This window comes from Loa loa (genome assembly GCF_000183805.2).
Source record: "Loa loa unplaced genomic scaffold supercont3.22, whole genome shotgun sequence".
In the NCBI taxonomy this organism is placed as follows: Eukaryota; Metazoa; Nematoda; class Chromadorea; order Rhabditida; family Onchocercidae; genus Loa; species Loa loa.
Genome location: NW_018108202.1, coordinates 234583 through 255076, shown reverse-complemented (window position 1 = coordinate 255076; position 20494 = coordinate 234583). Strand labels below are relative to the sequence as shown.

Below are 20494 nucleotides of genomic sequence, written 5' to 3'. Positions count from 1 at the left end.
TATATATATATATATATATATATATATATATATATATATATATATATATATATATATATATAAGGATATAATGAGGACCAAGAATAGGAAGTGCAGGTGAGACGAGAAAAAAGATTGAAACCAAGCCTATTACTCGACGAAAACGTTCGTCTTGCGTAGTACGAGAAGTTTGTTTATTCGCTCTGAATATGTGGATTTGACAATATAATTGTGTGACATGTGAATATGTCAATTACTGATCAGTTAGTAGGGAAATTTAAAACTGTAACTCTCTATTAGTTTCCATTGAGTTTGTTCTTCCTCTATACCGGGAAATAGAATGCTTTTACCTTTGGTAGATATTGAATGTGCTACTTTGAAAAAAAATCGAAGCCTAAAAACAAACTGCAATTTCTTTTCTATCATATTTTAAAGCAAACAAATAATATTTCAAAGTTGTACAAATTCACTTAAACTAACAATCTTTCATTTAATAGTTTTGCCGGGATCGTACAGTCAACCTGACGTGATACTCGTTAATGCTGATGCCACTAATGACAGAGGGGCAATGGACTGGGGTTATCCACGCTGCTCCCATCGACAAGCGCAATCAACGGGTCATGAGCTGACATGCAAACGGTTAAGTAGCTCAGCTGCAGAGGTATATTTTGTCTTATTTATCGATTAGATTCAAAGAAATTTTGCTTTTGAAAGACAGACTAAATTCTCTTCCATAGCTCTTCATGGATAAATAGTCATGAAGTTACATTAGCTTCAAAGTTTTCACATTTAATTTTGTTTATTAGCCCTTTTATCTTGATTCTTAACAAAAAATTTTTTTCCTATAGAAATTTTCGTTTTTGGAAATGGGCTAGGATTCCCATCAAATAGTACAAGACTATTCCTAAGATTTCAATTGCAGTTTCGTTCAATTTCAATTAAGTACTCTTAAAGTTGTTCATTCTTGCTTTATTCAGTGAGACAATTCTGGTTTCCTCCAGATTTTTTTTTTCTTCACTTAGTCATAGTTTTGCTTCGGGAGTAATTTCTTTGTTCTTTGATATTATTTCATGCTAGTTTAAGGTACAACTTCCGCACAGTGATGATGATGAGAAATATTCTTTGAATGCATTTCATGGTAGTGAATTATTAGAAAGTACTCATTCACTTACCTACCTTGAATGGGTACATGAAAGGCAAACAAGACGTATGCGTACACGGTCTGAATGGTTAGTACGCTTTTTTCCGTAACTCTCGAACACTTAATAATTATTTAGGCGTAGAATAGAAATAGTCATATTGTTCCATAAAATATATATTACATTAAATCCAGAGATCCATTAAAAGTAATACAGTGCGCATATCCTCGAATTCCTATGAATTCGACTTTCAAGTGTTTCCTCTATTTTCATGAAAGTGAAATTAATTGCTTCCTTTTTAGGTTCCTTTTGCCTGCATCATCAGCAAAAGGTAGTGATACATCACAGTTAAATGCTTCCGAAATCTCCTCCACTAGCATACTTCAACCGTATTCGCAATCTGATGACTTAATGGGTTCATCTGACGGACGCACGGGAAGTCTGGATAATGTTGATGAATGCCGTATAAATATTACTCGAAAACTACCTTTGTCGGTAAGTATCATGTAAAAATAAGACGTACTAAATGAACTTAGTTCTTTTTAGGTGTTTTGTTAAGTTGAAAAAAAAGCTGATTAATTGTTTTCCATCAATTATTACACAATTTCCAGTTATCATCACCAAAGATCCAAAAACATAGTCATACCATCATCATTGTTTCGTACTTTTGTAGAAAGCATGCAAAGGAGCAATCGCCTCATCTTCACCTAGTACATCAGGACAACTTCCTCCAACACAACCAGCAATGTCCCCAACATCTCGGATAGTTGGTGGTATCGTTCGTCGACGTTCTTGGCGTACTCATTACGTACGTCCTAATCGGATCGTTGAGAGTGCTAACAAAGAACGAGTATGTTTTATGAAATTCCCATTAATTTTTCATAGCGAGACAGCCAGTTCAGTTCATCACATCTCAATAATTTCCTTTATCTTCTAGTCCTGACTAGAATCATAAATCACATATGTATTCGATATTGAGAAACTCTCCTGTAGTATTTTTTTTTGCATGATTACATTAAAGCTATACAGAAACTTCATAATTCTACAATAGATCTTGCGAGCAAATGTCTTGTCCTTTTTGCACTTTTGTGCTTTTTTTGCCTATCATTTCTTCCAAATAAATTCAAAATTATTTATCTATAATTCAGTCTTTTCTTTAACTAACACAGTTTCAGGATTCTAGCGAAGTTGCTATTGTTTCAAGTAGATCAGCACCGCTGTACCGTCGTAATGTGCCACATGCGTACAGTCGAAACTTGCCAAGTACTGAGCGGCCTATAATGCTACCATCATCTTTGATGGAACTGCAACAGCAGCGGCAGGAATCAAGGATACCATCACCAAAATATGAAAAGCGTTACTATCCCAATACTGAAAGTGGTAGTAGTACTTCTCATGGTAGAAGGTCAAAGACCGTTTCGCGATCTAAAAATATACATTTATAGTTTATAAGAACTTTATGCCATTTTTTCGTATCTTACTGTATAGTTCATCAGAAGTATTCCTTTTTCCTAGATATTTGACTGACTCAATTTAAATGAGAGAAGAAAAGCTTTTAAGGAGAATTCTCTTGTCCTGTCTTTACCTCTTCATCTCTTTAGCTACATTATGATCAATGTTTTATGTTCTCTGAGGATTCCACTGATTTTCGAAGGAAGATTAAAAATATTTCTTTTCTACTTTTTCACTTTAGATATTGCAGCACTTTTCATGTCATTTCATTATTCATGTTGTTATTATTACTGCCATTCATATTGCGCTTTATATTTGCTAAATATTTTAATCTTTGGAAATTTGATTAATTATATCTGTTTGTCTGTATAATTCGTTGTTGCAGAAATTAATTTCATGAAAAGCCGGTGTTGCTAAAAAGATTTCGGTCAGAGAGCCGTCATGAGATCGTTTTTATTTGAATGGTGCTGCTGAGGTTGTCGTAAGTTGAAGAACATTAACATTAAACGCACTCCATATCTAAAATAAGGCAAATTTTCTTAAAATTTCATGAACGATCTGTGGGGTATTTTTGGAAAAGAAGGGAATGGCTTTCAGTAACTTTTATTTCACTGCCTCTTGGCATACCTCATGTATTCTCCCCTCGCTTCCGCCTTCTCGATTTTGTCTTTTTTTATTTTTATTTCATTTGGAAAAGGAATTCAGCATTGGGAAGTTCTGGAAAAGCGATTATTCAGAAAACCATGCTACAAACATGCGGGCAATAACATTTTGATATTTCTGGATACATCCGGTTGGCATTTCTATCGCGAGGACATATTACCAGTTCACTGTTTGATATTGTTGTGCTTTTGAATTGGTAGCATATAATACGCCAAATGTGCTTTTTTGGAAAAAACAATAAGCATGAATAGAAGTATAGTATGAAACTTTATCTTTTCGGATTTGGTTAATTATTTTTTAACATTCCATTCAGTTTAGGTTGCTCATAACTCTCGATTTCTTTCTAACTGTTTTTGTTGTGTTATCTGCTTGATTCTTCAATATACTTCTTTTCTCTCTGCTCTTGTGCCTTTTTGAATCAATTAAAATTTCCTGTGAAGTAGTATTTGAAAATCAAATTTCGAGCACAAACGGATTACCCATGGTAGTTTTCATGTTAGCATAACTTCAATAGCGCATTTTTTCTAGTTTGTTTGAAGATAGCACACACTCTAATGATAAGCTGTATAAATTTGATGACAGGGATTGAATTTTAAGATGATTCTAGCTACTTTTATTTTACACTCATCAATCATAGAATTAATTATTACAAATCCAGCCAGGAATTAAATTTTGATCTGTTCCATAGCATCAGTCGGCAGATATCCTTTAGTTTCTAAATTGTATACCTTCGTTCCAGATCCCCTTGTAGTTATCACTGGTCTCCACCAGTGTTTGAAATTGTATGCCGTTGATTTCACTGACGTATTCTGCTCTTTCATTATTTTCTTGTAGGTCCATCTGCTTTTGTTGTCCCATAACAAACGACAAACGGTGAATCCTTAAGATAAGAGAACTTATTTTAGATCTTTAGCAATATGGTATTTTTCACTCTAAATTGTAATTTTTAAATTGTTTTAAATTAAATGCAAGCTTTCTTAGGAATAAACTGTTGAATTCTTATATTATGCACAGCAGAATTTTAAGGGAGTTCCAATTGAACAATACAGAAGTACGCCAAGAGGAGAGTTTTGACATTATCTCAGATTTTTCTTGAAATCTGAGACCCGCGTACCTTTAAATATCACTCCAAATGCGACGGATAATTAGTCAACAATAATTTAGGCAATAATTTTTGATTGAAAAAGTTCAAAAAAAAAAAGCGAAAATATAATTAGTCGATTGAAGAGGCTCTATCACAGGTATTTCTTTCACATACTAATTCATCATTATTTACTATAAATGTTTGTCATCGTTAAAAATTTGTTTTTATTAAAAATATTAAAAGGAGCAACACTAAACAGCTGAAAATCGCTACAATGATTTCATTTGTATTAATGTCCGATTTGGTGACAGTTTGGGTTGATATTTTATATCCATCTGATTAACAGTGAATCAGTGAAGATTCTTAACTGTTACTGCCGCCAAATCACATTGGGGAATTTCAAATTTAATTCTGGTGTATTGTTTGAGTAATGAAATGAAACTTCTATGATAACATATTGTTGTGATGATAAAATTTATAAGGAAGTTAGATTAACTTGTAAATAAATTACTAAAAAGAATCAAACAAATTAGGCAAGAATGGATCATTGTTTATCATCTTCACAGCTTCTTTTTTAAAAAATCTATTCAAAATTGTTAATTAACATAGCGCCTTTTAAATATTCATTTTTCAACAGCAACACTTTCTCAAATAGAAATTCACTTACTTCAAATTAACTTGAATTTGATCCGACTTTTACTTAAATTTTACAAAAAATCAGGAAGCATTTAATTTTTGTTTACTTTGTGTATGCATAATATGCCAGCAAGATTTGATATTGAATTATGAAAACAAATAGTACTAGCTGGAAAAATCGCTGAAATTACAAAATTACAATTAATATGATTGAATTTTATATGTAAAATAGTCTTTTCAATTACCAGGAAGAAATAAATTTTACAGTCATTTCTGCTTTTCTCTTACTACTAAACATTTCATAAATTCACTGTGATTATTCATCTAGAAGCCATCCTATTGCTCGACTAATTCTTTTTTCTACTGATGAATAAACAGTTGACGTTGATTGTTACTTAAATTTGCTTTTTGTTAATTCCATCTTTTATATGATATCTTCGAACTTCTTCGAAATTAGAAAAATTACTTACAAATGTTAGGAGTGAACTTTTGGATTTGTAATATTGTTTAAATTAGTTAACTTTTAGTCCATTTTTACACCAACGCTATATAAATTGCTATACAATTTTTACCTATTTACCTATACAAATTTACCTATGCAATTCGTGCTTTATTAACTGTCTTATCAAAGTACTTCATTTATTGCTGAGAACTTGACACAAACTTCATAACCTGAAATATATCTTCAAACGACAACTGAGGTTGCTTATGGATAGAAGTTGCAAATTTTCCTTCATTCGACTCATTTCGATAACTTTTTGCAGTCATGAAATTAAATTTTTTGGATTACATAGTAATTTAAAGAAAAAACTTTCAAACTCTCCTACTTATGCAATCCTTTTATATATTTAATTTATTATAATTAAACGTGATAATTTCAGTTATTATTGAAGCATCCCAAGAAGAAATAGAATTCGGTATTAAGTGATCTGATCACATTCTATTCCAAAGATATCATTTAGTAATTGCAAGAATAATGAATTTATAGTTATACCATTGTCAACCTAAAAATTACAATTACTATATTTTGCTCGAAGGAAAATATTCTACATTTTTTCTTCAATAGAAATGATTTTAATACAGAAATTTATAATGTAATAGAAAGAACAAACTTTAAGGACTTCAATTATGTGAAAAGAGCTTGAAGAATGATGTCACATGTCGTTGAGTCCAAATATGACCGGTAAAACAAAATACAAATATGGCACCATCTGTTCCTGGTACTGAATCTGAGGGCCAGAATACATCCTGTAAAATTCAATGATCTCTTTCTGGAAATCATAATGAACACGATGAAGTCTTCTAGCACCAATATATTTTCACTTCAACTATTCATTGACAAATTTGAAAAAAAAATGAATTGATGAAACTATTCTTACTATGCATGTATAACTTTTATAACATTTCCATGAAAAAGAGCATAAATATGATATGAAATCGCTGATAAGTTGTAAATTATCACAAAAGACATTCCCATCAATCGAACCGAAATGTTTCAGTACATAGCAAACTTTTCCTTCCAAATCAAACTCTACTATCATTAACTTCTTTATTCTTTCTTTTTTTCCCCCCAGTTCATTTTCGACCTTTGTTCCCTTGTAGTATATCAGTACTTGTTGATTCTTTATCTCTTTTCTTTACAGTAATACGTAAATATAACCAAGAAATACATAGCTGATAAGTCATTATTGTTATCATGCCACTTCTGCTAACAATCATATTGTTGCTAATATTAGTAAGCATAAATGTACCTGTACAATAGGTACATTTTGTTTTACTGGTTCAAAACAGCACTCACCTAACATAGCAGCTTGTTGGTCACCTAAACAACCCGATATTGATATTCCATTGAGAGAACCTAAATTGTAAAAATAATTACCATTCACAGAGTTTGACTAATGAAAATGAAAATATAATGCTTAATTGGGATCCCGAAAAAGACTTTTCGAATTGCATAGATCGAAACGGATATGATTTCTCTGACTGTTTTGCATTACCACTATTTCTATTAATTTAATTAATTCTTGAAAAAGTTTCGCTTTTTTCCTCATTGCTGATAAGATCAAACAAAAAAGGATATTCATTCCCAAGTATGCAATGTCGAGAGTTCAGGAGATAACCTCATTTGTCACTTTCAACCTAATCTGATCATTTGCTTTTCTGAATCTTTCTCTTGAAATTATTAAAACTTGTGTTTCTTGTAGTGTATACTTCGGCAGAAGAATGAATTTTCGGCAAAATGCTACATTGAGATTTCGAAGGAATAACGTTTAATTAACATATACGAAGTCCAACTGGCATTTGCAACATCAGTAACGCGTTCTCCGGTCAACTTATAAATTAGCCAAGAATCCATGGTACCAAACATTAACGTTCCTTAACATAAATCATTCATCCCCAAAATCAGAAAAAAAAATCGTTAATTGCGTCATTTTCAGAAATTGTTAGTTGTGTTTAAATAATTTAGCATTTTAGTTTAATAATATAAACTTTAAATGACTGAGTTTCTAAATAACAAACTTTCAAACTATCCAGAAAAGACATTTAATAAAAAATAATTTTTTGAAGTTTTTGAATAATCGATAGTAATATTATTTATTGAATTACTTAACTGAAATTAATTCCGAAAAGTTGGATTCAAAGGAAAATTCTTTCATTAGAATTGGCACAGAATTACAACTGTCCTTGTAACTGGCCAAATATGCAATGGAAAATTAGAAAGCCTGAAATAACTACTATATTACCTTCCAACAATAACTGCTACTTATAGAAACTTTTTTGTTGCTAGAGAAGCTGGAATACCTTTTCTTCTTGGTATAACAAATTTGGCTAATTACAGTTTCATAACCTTTTTTTTCAAAAAAAAAAATTAATTTCTAGAAAAGAAGGAAGCATACCTTGCTTCAAAGGATCTTCCACTTTATCAATACTATCTAGAAGGCAACGAATTTTCAGGGTTTTAAATATGAATATATCGGAAGGTCCGTTATTTCTCTAAATTCTTTCTCGGATCTGCAAAGTGGAAAAAAGAATTCAAAAGTTTTTTTTTTTTGATTTTCGAAAAGTGATTTGTGTTTAATAAAATCTTGAACTCATAGATTGGAATGTAACTTGTTTTTTTTTCTTTAAAGAAGAATAAAGATTCTGAAAAACTATTAGAGTTTTTTCTTCGTTCTCATTTTTCTCCTATAAACTTAGTGGTAGATAAATTAACATGGGACAAGCCATTGAATGTTTTATCTCTTTCAGTCATATCGAATTTGAATTTAAGAATTTGGAATAATCAGTTTCTTCTCTTTTTTCTCTTTCACAAATTTAACGTATTTGTTGTCTACAGGATTATAGAAAAAATTATTTGTTACTTGTTTTTCCAATAAATAATTTAACAAGATCAGTTGTCCGATCATTCAGCCAACTAATAGTAGCATTGTAAAGATCTTTGTCCCTTTTATTGTCCCATAAAATTGCTATCTCCAAAAACTAAGCATACTGAACTCTATCGATTCGAATATTTTGTGTAAATTTTTCTTTTTTTTTAAACTAATAAATAAGTTGTAAAGTTGATTGAGGCGAAGTAAACTATGCCGAATGAGATATCTAGAAAGTAAATTATCAGTTGAATCAAATTCGACCTTAATTAACTCAATTAATAATCTCGCCGATTGCAGATCCCAATCTCTTTGATGTCATTAATATTGAAATTTGCTTTTTTAATAGTGTCGCAGCTCTCATCAATGCATTTCATTGTTTTAATGATTGGTTTCTTCAGGATCAATTTCAAACCCATCCTAGCTGTGGGAAAAAATTCTTTGAATTTCGATCTGAAATAGCTATCAGGTCATTTTATAAGTTTTATGTTTATTTTAAATTATTCTTAGTGTTGGATGTCATAGAAGTGCACAAACTAGGAGTTATTTAATTTTTTTTTTTGAAAAGGATTTTTAAAAACAATGGATAAAACTAATATCAGTAGTCTTATAACTTTCGAATAACCCTGGAGGATTTTGTCTCATTAGGAAAAGCTTTAATACTATAACGTGGGGAATACAAATTTTAAAAATTATATTATTTTAAGGAAGAAATGAAAATATCTGATGGTTAGTAACATTTTTTCCAGTGTTTAGTTAACGGATAATGAATGGGTAGACGAAGTGTTCGGATCGATGGCATTAGTAAGCTTATTTTCAAGTTTCATCAACTTTGATCACAACTTTTGACGACATCTCTTTCTGTTTAATAAACTAAAACAAATTTGTAAAGAGAGCAAAGTGGACTAAACAACTCTTTGTTAACAAACCATACAAAAGTGTGAAACAAAACGAATGACCCATTTAATGAGTGCTAATAAATTTGAAATTGATTCTGCATTGTAAACAATAATATCACTCTCACCAGTATTAGATTTGCACTCAAGATAATTTACATATTATCATTCCCATTACTACTCGTGCATCTGTCTAGTTTGTTTTATTTCTGGAATGGTCATTTATTTTTGGACAAATTCACCACTATGTTACTCCAACTGAAACCAACAAGCTCAGTGCAGAGGGATAGATAGTATATTTTTAATTTTTGATCCCATCAACTGGTAATAAACACATTGAAAGTTTGCTGAAGAATTAAAAAATTGATCTGATTTGTTATGGTAATTTTTGGTTGGAAAAAAAAACAAAATATGATTAATTAGTCAACTGAAAAGGCACCATCACATTTTAATTTATTATTATTTGCAATAAATGTTTGTCATAGTTGCAAATGTATTTTTATCGAGAAATTACAAATTTTAAATTTAGATATCGGAATTGTCGCGTTGATCTTCTAAATCTATGCGGTACTTGAAATTTTTGGTTGTAAGCAATGATGCAATGTTTATCATAATTACATCAAATTTAGCAACAATAAACAACTCAAAATCACTGTAACAGTTTCCTGACTTATATTAATGTCCGGTTTGGTGACAGTTTGGGTTGATATTCTAGCTCTACCTGATGAACAATTTGCCAAGCTATACTAAGAAACTTCAAATATGTAGATTGAAACTTTCATGGCACTGTATTTTACTATTATAACGTTAAAATTCACAAGAAAATTTAACCGAACTCTGAGTCAGTTTTTTAAAATATCAAAGAAATTAGAATGGACGGTCATTGTTGTTTTTACAGTACTTTTAAAATTCTTTTTTTAGAATCTTTTTTAAATTCTTTCAAAGTTGCCAATTCACGCAACGTTTTTTAAATCTCATTTTTGCTTGAAATGGAAATCTCCTACTTCAGATTAACTTAAATTCAATTAATAAAGTACCTAATATATCATCTAACATGCTTTTTGTTTATTCTTGTTAGCATCATTTAACAGCAATACATTCTTGTAATAGTTTTAGGTTAAAGGAAACGATGAATGAGACGAAGTTTGGAAGGAAACTTTTGAAGGCCAAATTGTGAATCACTTCGTATCTATCTATTTCCTTTCTTTTATTCACTCTTTAAACTACTAATGCTATTATCACTGTTATCAGCAATACTTCATCACTTGTGCACAAGTATGTGTATCGATTGAAATCGTCATTTTTAAATGTGTCAATTGTTCATCTATTTCTCATAGCAAGCTTATCTTCAATTTTCATCGATATAAATTCAATTTAAAATTGAAACTTTTATTTTACCTAAATCTTAAAAAATTCAAATCATTATTTGCATTAGATGTAAGATTCCATGAAATACTGTGTCACTGAGATGGATAACAATTTTATGAATAACCGAGCAATTATCAGTATCTGTTATGTATATCATTACAGTAATTCTCTCTTAAATTCTTTCAATTTAAATTTAACCATATTGTTAACAGTTTCCATTTTCGTTGCATATTGCCAATTTGCGCAAATTGCTACTATAGAAAATCTCAATTTAAGCTTGCAGGAATACTTATAGCTTAAATCATTTCTCCATCTCAATTGTTATACGAAGATATCAAAGCGTAAGTGTCATCCTTGTCACAATAGACATTAATTTTACTCTCCTTCAGTCCGCGTTCAGTACTCTCCAAATACAAATCCAACCAATTTTTCGTCAACAATCTACAAACAAAACATTTAACAAAGGTATAAATCATTATTAGCAATTAATAAAATTCAAACTGAGAGGTATATTATCATATCAATTAGACTGATGTGTGGAAAAGCTTGATTAAAAAATAGTTGACTTGAGGTGAAAAAGAATAAGTGATACGTGCAAGTAAATCTTATTAATTAGAAATAAGACCATTTTTCGACTTATAAGAACCACTCATTTAATTTATCGTTTATGCATTGACCATCTGATCAAAAATAGCCACAGGTTCGCTTTATCCTACTAGGATAAAAGTTTTCGTTGTGGTCCTGCGTTATTTCTAAATTCTAGGGCAGGTGCTAGTGATGACGTTTGTCGTTTCGCTTCTTTCGTTTGATTTTTAAAAGGACGAAGATCAGAGATGATTAGAAGCAACAACTATGGAGAAATATTGTAGGAATTCCCTAGATTGTACATTTTACTTCGTTACATTAGCAAAAACAAGTTTTTAAGTCCAGTTTTCACTTGATGAATGAAACATTTGTATGTGTTGTATTTTTCTGTCTTAAATTCATCCATCAAACTGCAAAATTTTTGTTAATTGTATTTAGCAAATCTTCGAATTAATTAGTTTCAGTTGATTCTGATGGATATTGGCTTTCATAGAGCTGTGTGTGTTAACAAAAAGATCGAATTATAGTATTGGCATGTCGGCTTTATTCTGTTCATCTTTCTTTCCCTTTCCTTTTCATCTCCCTTTAAGATCGTCTATTGTTCATTTTATTCTGATAGACCATTCAGCAATTTGTGTTTTGTTTTCTTGAAAATGAACAAATGATTTTTAGCTGGAGAACAGCAAATAAATTTTCGACAGAAATGGGGTAAGCTGATGGCTTTAGGATATCCATGCCCGCTAACTTTGTTGCTCGACGAAAGCTGTTATGATAAGATTTAGATTACGATATATTACCATCACGTTACTGGCAGTTTCGACATTTTCAGTTCTTTGGATTTTACAATCATCCCGCAAAACTGTTTATTCCGAAACTTTGCGGCCATGCTGTACTTTAGCAGTAAGCCTCTTCTTTTAAATTATCAACTACTTCATTTAAGTGGAATTCGAAATCCCTTCAAAGTTCAAGAGTTAATGAAAATTCGCTGGTACTGATCTTTTCTGTCTCCAAAATACATGAAGTTTACATTTAGAACAATATATACGAACTGGTTTGTACGTATGAGAATTATTGTGAACCCCTTTATCGTGAAAAGCTGAACTTCAGCAGCAAGAACTAGTAGAGGAGCGGAACGATATTTAACATTAAAAAATTTCACTTTCGTTTTCTGCTTAATTCTTACATTTTAAACTCGAGCTTTGTATATGCTAGTGGTTTATTTTTCCGATTTTTTATTGTTAGCAGAGGATAAATGCTTCTCTATGGCGCCATATTTTTATGTTATTAGTATTCTTTCTTAACTTATTTTATATTCCTCGCTTAATTTCAGATCGACGAAAGTGAAAGTAGAAATTCTGTTTTAAAAGAAATTTCCTGTATAGTTGATAACGAGAAAACATATCAATGCTATGAGGAAAAATTTACAAATGAAGTGTATTTTCCTTTCAACGCTTTTCTTAGGAAACATTTCGATGTTTCTGGAAAGATTTTCAAAGGTTACAATATACAAAAGTGTTACTATTTTCATTATTGTGGGAGAGAGAAAAGTCCTCCCATAGTTATAAAGGTGTTATGGGAATAGATAGATATACAAAGCCAAGGGTTTTAAAACGATCTTCTATTGGAAATTCTAGGAAATTAATGTGTAGATTTCTCCTTTAGTAATTTTTAGGATCCAGTTCGATAGGGAGACATTTCGAATGGTCAACATCTCATGCTCGAGTACGTTTTCCAGATTTTATCGACTATGACTATCATGGAGCTTTTGGTCATTTCGCATCATACAGCGTAGAAACCAGAGATCGCGTACGTTGCATTAGTGCTCAGTACGGTTGGTTTTTGAACCAGTTGGATAAAGAACAGAAAAAGTCTGTGTGGTCTGCTTCTTGTTATATTTGTTTTTAATGTTTTCTCTCTTCATTTTATTGTCATTTTATACTGTCATAATTTATCTTTTTTTTTGTCATTGTCACTTTTTATACTGTTTATACTGTTAAGAATTCAGGCGTACCACTATCAACGCAATGGTCAGCGGTTCCTTATTTCTATCCCATACAAATCGCTCAATATGCTTTGCAGCATTACAGTCGATTCAAAACCGGTAAATGCTTCAGGTTTTTCAAGATGAAAAGTTTGTGTTTGCGAAATGTAAACTTAGGCTTCGGAATATGCTAACTTTTCATAATTTAGAATTTTTTAGCTCCGCCATCGATTGCATTTGTAAAAGGCACAACAGCAGAAGAATGGAATGATAACACGCTTGAACGAAATGGTTTCAAATTAAGTTTTGATGAGGAAACGAACTCCACAAGAGTTGAAATTAACTCTGCCGGTCTGTTCGTTCTTCCTTACTCTTGATGCCGTTTTGGGATATGCTTAGTTCATATAGTCTGAAGTTCGGGATTTTACCTAGGTAGTTGGTTTAATCTTTTGCCTGCTGTAGTTTTTGTTTCAAAAAACGATTTAATTATCTAAGATTACAGATCATGGTGTTTCTTTGTCACTTGATAGAGATCCGACATTTCCGGTACTCTCCTTCTTTTGGTTGGCTGATGTGGATGGCTCCTTTACGATCAGCTTAAAGCTTGTTTATGTAACCATCAATTTCCCTTTGATCAAAAAATAGCATTTGAAATTTTTATCTGGAAATCAGTTTCACGGCTTTAAATTTTTGAATGGATATATGATCCATGCTTCGACCATATCTGAGACAAAGCTAATATTTCCTTAAAGGTGATAAAATGTCTTTTTGATTTGCAGAATCAGAAAACTATGCTGCTACACTATGTCCATAGCGATGATGAACAATGTGTTTCGCACAACAAGAAAGCGAACAAAGTTTGTTATATATATAATATATGGAAAGATAACTTATCTTAGGGTTATCTTTTACTGAGACTTTAAGGCACTGTTAAATATTTTTGGCCTAGTTCTACCGTAATTTTAAAACCTTCAAAAGAAAACTTCTATGTTTACATTTTTCATCATCTCTCGTGCATTTATGAGGTTTTCATTGTCGTTTAAACTTTTCCAAAGTGAAATTTTTTTGTAGTGATCGGTTTTTGGAAAAATAAAGTTTAAATTATTAATTATAACATAGTAATTCAGTTCCTATATATTATGCATCGAATGACAAACTGTATCGTTACTTTATGAGATTTTTAAGCCAATTTTCAGACTGATTATAATTATTCATTGGGTGCAAAACCAAATCCAAATGAATGGCGTTGGATATGTCGTGATTTATTGGTTGATGCTGGTCGTGCTCTCGTATCAACCTCGAACAGGAAAGAAATCATCCTTTTGCATCCAGGCACTTTATTTTTTATCTTCCTGATATAAACATTTGGTAGTGGAAAACTTGCGGCAAGAGGAGAATGAGTTTACTTTGCTGATACTGCGGCATAGAACAAAACCAGTGTTTGAGGAACATCCTTGCTTGAAAGATTAGAGTGCAGTTTCGTTCCATCGGAAGATTTTTAAAGCTGTAGCATTGCTTGCACTATTACAGTGAGAAAATAATCAGGGTCTTTCTTTGGCTATGAGTCGTCTATTTTATAGCATTTCTTTCTCAGTGCGAAATTATCAAAAGCAATTTAGTCATCCTTTCCAAGCTGTAAATGATTTTCAGGAGATATAATTCTGGATTCTATTACTTTTCGAGGACGTTCGGTAATTCGGAATTTTAAGCAGCGATCTTCAGCACATGTTGAACTTTTCCTTGTGGCAGCTAACTGGTTAACTAGCAATCAAGATGAATATGGTGGCTGGTCAGTTCCTGTTGAGCGGTAAATTTTAGAATTCTAAATTAAAAGACTTTGTATGTATTTTAAAGCAAGTACACCAAACTAAATTTCAATTTTCGTGCATATTTGAATCGTGGCTCATATTCTCATGAAAGCGCCCGTGATTCAGATATTTTTACAGCTCAATTGCTGACAAACGCTTGATTTTACCAGCAGGCTGGCATAGTGCAATGGCTCAGGGGCATGCTTTAAGTGTGCTTACGCGGGCTTATGTTGTAACAAATGATATGAAATATTTGCAAGTTGCGAAGCGTGCACTCCAATTGTTTAAAACGGTGAGTTAATTGGGTCTTTATTACTTAGTATTATTAAGCTTCATAATCAAGAATTAATTTCTATAAATGATATCGACTATTATCTATTAAGAAGGATTGAATGAGGTCTGAGCCACACTTTGCATTTTACTAGATAGTATATGTATTTCATATTCAGGAAAATTAGGGATTCCTTCTTGTTACCTTCTGTAAATTGTTTAACATTAAATTCAAAAATTTCTAGTCAACATGAAATTTATCCGTGTGGTATACATTTAAAACGAGAAAGTCAGCATAAATAGACAAAGTTTTTAAATTTTGCCATCATGGCTACTCCCATTTAAAAAATAGTGAAGTTTCCTAACTTCCTGTTCTATCAAGTTTTAGTGTCGAAAATTGAAATATCCAAATGGAATTTTGTTTATAGGAGGCTGCAAAAGGTGGAGTACTCAATGAACTTTTCGGTCATCCGTGGTTTGAGGAATATCCAACCACACCAGGCACATTTGTGCTTAATGGTTTTCTGTATTCACTCATTGGATTATATGACTTTGCACAAGTTTCTAATTCACATGATGGTGAAAACGATTCCGCTAAATTATTTTCTCTCGGTTTAGAAAGTTTACGAATTTTCTTACCTCTTTTTGATACCGGTAGTGGAACTTTTTATGATTTAAGACATTTAGGCTTAAAAACGGCACCAAATTTAGCGCGTTGGGATTATCACTCCGTGCATATTTATTTGTTGAAATGGCTTTATATCATTACAAAAGATGAATTTTTTAATGAAACTGCTAATCGCTGGGCTTCTTATGCAGCAGGTCACAGAGCAAAGCATAATTAGTTACATGTTTTTAAACCTAGCTATTTATGGACTTTTTCATCTTTGAAGAGCTTGATGTGAAAATTATTGCAATTATCCGTTTGTTCAAAACAGCGTATTTGATTACATCTAGAAATAGTTCTGCATCAATCTTCAAGAGCTGACCCATGCTGTTAACCGCATAAAATTTTTTTAAATCGCTTAGCTAATCAAGTCTAATTTCATCTTATATTGCTGAAAACGAATATTTAGATATTGAAGGGACATATGATAATCACTTGACAAACGAATTCTAGTTTAATCTATTTCGAGTTCAATTTATTTAAACGTGCTCTGATTTTCTGTACCACATCGTGCTATTGTCTTTTGTATATCTTTGCGGGTATTGTAGTTTTCGATTTGTTTTGGTCTTCCTCATTTATGACATTTGATATACCTAATGTTTCCTATTGAGGAACATTGAGAGCAGGGTTCAGTATAGGTGTAAATTATTGTTATGGTAGGTGATGATTGGTATTACAGGCAGATTATTACATCCTGACAGGTCTATGCGTAATGCTAATTTAATAAATATTACAAAGTTTTGATGATCACGTTACGATTCGAGTAATTTTGAATTGATAATTTCTTTCGGTTTACTTGGAAAGTACTGGCAAAGATCCTTCTTGAATACAAATGGCACAAGCAGACATACAAATATGTATGCATAACGTTCTTAATGTTATGGATTCCGTGATCTATGCAGAATCGAAAAATTGGATCTAGTAAATAGGATGGTGGATAAGACTTGATTATTGAGGTAATCGGATCATTCTTCAAAGCATCAAGTTTGAGAAGTTTACTTGTAGAGATATAGGTTTCGTTTCTGAGCCCCTTTTTTGTTTCGCGAGGAGTCTTTCGAACAGTACGTTGGGTTATTTCCTAGGTGAGTGTTAGTGGTGAAGACCGATTTTGAAAAAGAGATCTTTAGCAGTGTGTGATTTGAGTTGATATGTGGTGAGAAGAAATCTTCAATCATCAGACATGATCATCTTTTTACCCTCGAGTTCTTGTCGCCAAGTATCACATTTTCTTACTCTTTATGTGCGTACTCCTTATGCGATGCCAAATAATTTTTAGAACAATTGGGAATTGTTGGAAGTGAATAAAATTTTTTTTCACTGAAAATTCGATTGTAAAGGCAATTCTTGAAAGCATTACACTACTCTTCAATAGCAATATATGAGTCGACCACAATGTCATTAGACACTAATAATTAAAAGACCCACTGCTCGTTAATTAATGATCGGTTACTTGTTTCATTTTATTATTTCGATCTTTAAAATTCCATCTATTTCCTTGAGTTAACCCCATTTTTTTAATGGAACACCAATCTTTTTTTTTTGTAGTTTGATTGCTTCAATCACCTTCCCATGCTGGTCAAAGTTGTCATTCTTGTCATTTGTCCGTTAATTATTAACATCATCAATATTGACCATCGTTACCAAATTTACTTCATCCCTTAAGCATTTCGTCGATTTGCTTGACATTTGAAATTTGTTAAACAGTGATTTCAAACATTACAACATTTTCACCGTCGATACCTTCCGTTCTCTTCAATGTCGTGTATTTTTTTATTTTTAATTTTCTTCATTTCTCACTCTTTCCTTCTTCTTCTACCCGAACCCTTAACTTGCGCTATTCAATTTTTTCTTCATCATACTACGACCATCCTCAATAAAAGTGTGCCAATGGTTTGTGAACTGCCAAAAATTTTCAGAATTTTTTTTACAGTTTATCTGTTCCTATATTATTTCATCTTTCAAAGAAGTCTTTTTAAGCTGTTTATGATTAGATTTCTTCTCCTTTCTCGTCTTCTTGAAAAAAACGAAGTAACTTCCTTCTTTTATCATTTTACTTCCTTCTCTATCATCATTTCTTTTCGAAATAAAAGCAAAATGAAAGTGTAATATTCATTATTCAACAGATCTTAAACTAATCAGTGATCAGTTACAGTTAGCTTGCAAAAAAAAATAAGAGCAATCTCTATTACACAATAGAGAACGGTGTGAGTGTGATGAAAGTAGTAGAAATTGACAGAATAGAATGAATTAAAATGAAAATAAGATGTGAAAGAAATGGAAAAGTGTAATAAGAATGAGGGGGTATTGGTGGAAGAAAGTAAGTGCAAAAGATGAAATTTAAGAGGAAATTTTTCTTTTACTTTACTGCTGAAACTATATAACATATGTTTGTTTTTCGTGAAAGTTAGAATTTTTCATCCTAATCCTCATCATTCTCACATCTTTTTCTCCTTCTCTTCATGTAGTTTCGTTGGTTAGCAATGCATAACACATTTGCGCCTCGAAAAGTTACTATTGCTGAAGCAATTCATTCAATTCCATCATTTCCTCTCGTACCATTAAGCTGTTGAGCTAACCGAAGAAACAAAACTTTCTCATTTGCACTAAATTTGAAGCATTTGCTAACTGGTACTATTACTACTGCTTCATTTTCTATTATTATCACTCAGAGATCGTGTTATTAACACCAGCTAACGTTATTACTATTATTATTATTATAATTATTAATAGCGGAGCTGCTATGTGGTGGCCAACAGTTGCACCTCGGATTTTTTGGATTTCATTGCTTATCAGGTAAAATATTTAAATAATCAAATAGGAATTATATTAAGTGGATATAAAAGTAACAAATGGTTCCAAATCATGAATTTATTAAAATCTAAAATATGGCTCTGTTATTTGGAATTACAAACAATAGCGATAAAAACATTTTTTTTTTTTTTAGCACGAAATTAGTTTACGTATTGCAAGGTAGAAAAGTTCCATTTCAAAATCTGATGAATTGAAATTTGAATATTCTACTAGTTGTGGAAGTATTTCCTCTTTCCTTGCTAAAACTGCTGAGAAAATAATAATAGTAGATTAAATGAATGCTGAGAGTAAGGTTAAATTTGGTAGCTCAATTTGTTTAACTTTCAAAATATTAATTACTGTTGAACATTGTCTACTACTACAATTCTCGATATATCCGTTCGATTCATTAAGACACTTTCTCTGATTTCATTTTTTATTTTGGTATTTAAAAAGTTTGCTGTCAACGGATTACTAATCAATAACCGTAAAATTTTCTCCATTATTCATTCAATCGTTATATATATATATCATTATTACTGGTTATCATATATACCTTATTTTTTGTTGTATATAATAATCAGGTTCGAATAAGAGACAATGACAGTTCAAAGCGCCTATTTTTTTTTTTTGATTATCGATTAGTTTATTCATTGAACTCTTGTAGCTTTCCAATTTGCTTTGAATGTTGAATGACCGCTGGATGACTAATGTTGAATTCTTCGACAACGCTTCATGCAGTTAGTCATAAAAGGATTAACTCTGTTGATTGCCTGAATTGGTCATTGTCAACTTCAGATGGTCAATCACCGCACTTTCTTTTGTCTCCTTTCTGAATGACTACCATGGACTTCCCCAATTAATTTATGGTAACAAGAAATAAACATTAAAAAAGTACATAAAATAGACAATTTATTTTGAGGATATATTTCATTTAAAGCATCAAAGTTCAACAATGTAAAAATTGCTATTTCTGCTTCTTTTTAAATCAAAGTATTAAAATGATAAGACATGAATATATGCATATATCCATCTATTCCTCAATTAGTTTGTTTCACTTCCTCATTTAGCAAAGCTAATGTTAGAGGAAGTTTAATGCTCTGATTATTTTTGACGGAAAATATTTGATGTATGTATTATCATTGTGATATATCACGATTCTGATGCGTACGTTTGTGTTTCTGCTTCCATTTTTATCTTATTTGCATAAGGTTCATCTATCCAAATAATTTATCGCCTTATCATTTATCACCCACTACTTCAAGTAATAATACTGATTGTATCATTTCCCTTCCTTATCATTGAAAGTTTTTATATGTACTTCACAACATAATGCAATTCATTTTAAACCATTTCTTTGACTTTTTTTTCCTCTTTCTCAACAAAGAATTTATTGTAAAAATGGAATATGATACATTCAATACAAAAATATTGCGAATTCATCATGGTATATAACGTTTGAATACAGATTTTGCCAATAGATTTCTTGATAAGATAATTTCATGATATAATGTTGTTTGATTTTTACATTCGGTAAATTACAAATTGAATAGAAAAACAATTTTCTAAAATTTCCAAAAAATAAATCTTTTATTAGGTTGAAAGTGTTTCTTGTAACCTATAGGTTATCAGTGATTGCAATTATTTAACTAGAATTTAGACTTTCACTGGGGAATATTATATAATAAAGTAATAATTTATCTTCTTAACAATTATACATAGTTGGATAGGAATTAATTGAAAAACTTTCACCTTTCGATGTTTGGATAGGAATTCAACTCTCTCTCTCTCTCTCTCTCTCTCTCTCT

The 20494-nt window shown here is 31.3% G+C and overlaps 4 protein-coding genes across 4 annotated transcripts in view; 3 read left to right on the top strand and 1 right to left on the bottom strand.

The window, feature by feature from the left end:
- LOAG_16829 (hypothetical protein) overlaps window positions 1-2579 on the top strand; it is a 9658-nt gene extending 7079 nt beyond the window's left edge. Inside the window, exons 7-11 of the mRNA XM_020449488.1 lie at window positions 477-640; window positions 1063-1208; window positions 1421-1613; window positions 1792-1968; window positions 2294-2579. Of these exons, the coding sequence (XP_020306975.1) occupies window positions 477-640; window positions 1063-1208; window positions 1421-1613; window positions 1792-1968; window positions 2294-2563 (950 nt within the window). The 3' untranslated portion in view covers window positions 2564-2579. The remainder of the gene's footprint in view (window positions 1-476; window positions 641-1062; window positions 1209-1420; window positions 1614-1791; window positions 1969-2293) is intronic.
- A 3496-nt stretch (window positions 2580-6075) lies between these two features.
- On the bottom strand, window positions 6076-7321 carry LOAG_05489 (hypothetical protein; the record flags this gene model as incomplete). The annotated part of the gene is made up of 3 exons (XM_003141026.1): window positions 6076-6201; window positions 6705-6811; window positions 7222-7321. 3 exons carry the CDS (start codon window positions 7319-7321, stop codon window positions 6076-6078), a joined length of 333 nt encoding a protein of 110 aa, XP_003141074.1.
- Window positions 7322-11834: 4513 nt separating this feature from the next.
- Window positions 11835-16074, top strand: LOAG_05488 (hypothetical protein; the record flags this gene model as incomplete). Its single annotated transcript, XM_020446871.1, has 11 exons — window positions 11835-12070; window positions 12501-12666; window positions 12843-13001; window positions 13176-13271; window positions 13371-13502; window positions 13654-13763; window positions 13931-14008; window positions 14348-14483; window positions 14802-14958; window positions 15098-15251; window positions 15658-16074. Exons 1-11 carry the CDS (start codon window positions 11939-11941, stop codon window positions 16072-16074), a joined length of 1737 nt encoding a protein of 578 aa, XP_020302837.1. The 5' UTR covers window positions 11835-11938.
- A 2096-nt stretch (window positions 16075-18170) lies between these two features.
- The window catches only part of LOAG_08676 (hypothetical protein), a gene marked incomplete at its 5' end in the record, with an annotated part of 9942 nt that continues 7618 nt past the window's right edge, over window positions 18171-20494 (top strand). The window contains 2 exons of the mRNA XM_020447764.1: window positions 18171-18213; window positions 18566-18689. Coding sequence (XP_020302041.1) covers window positions 18171-18213; window positions 18566-18689 — 167 coding nt within the window. The remainder of the gene's footprint in view (window positions 18214-18565; window positions 18690-20494) is intronic.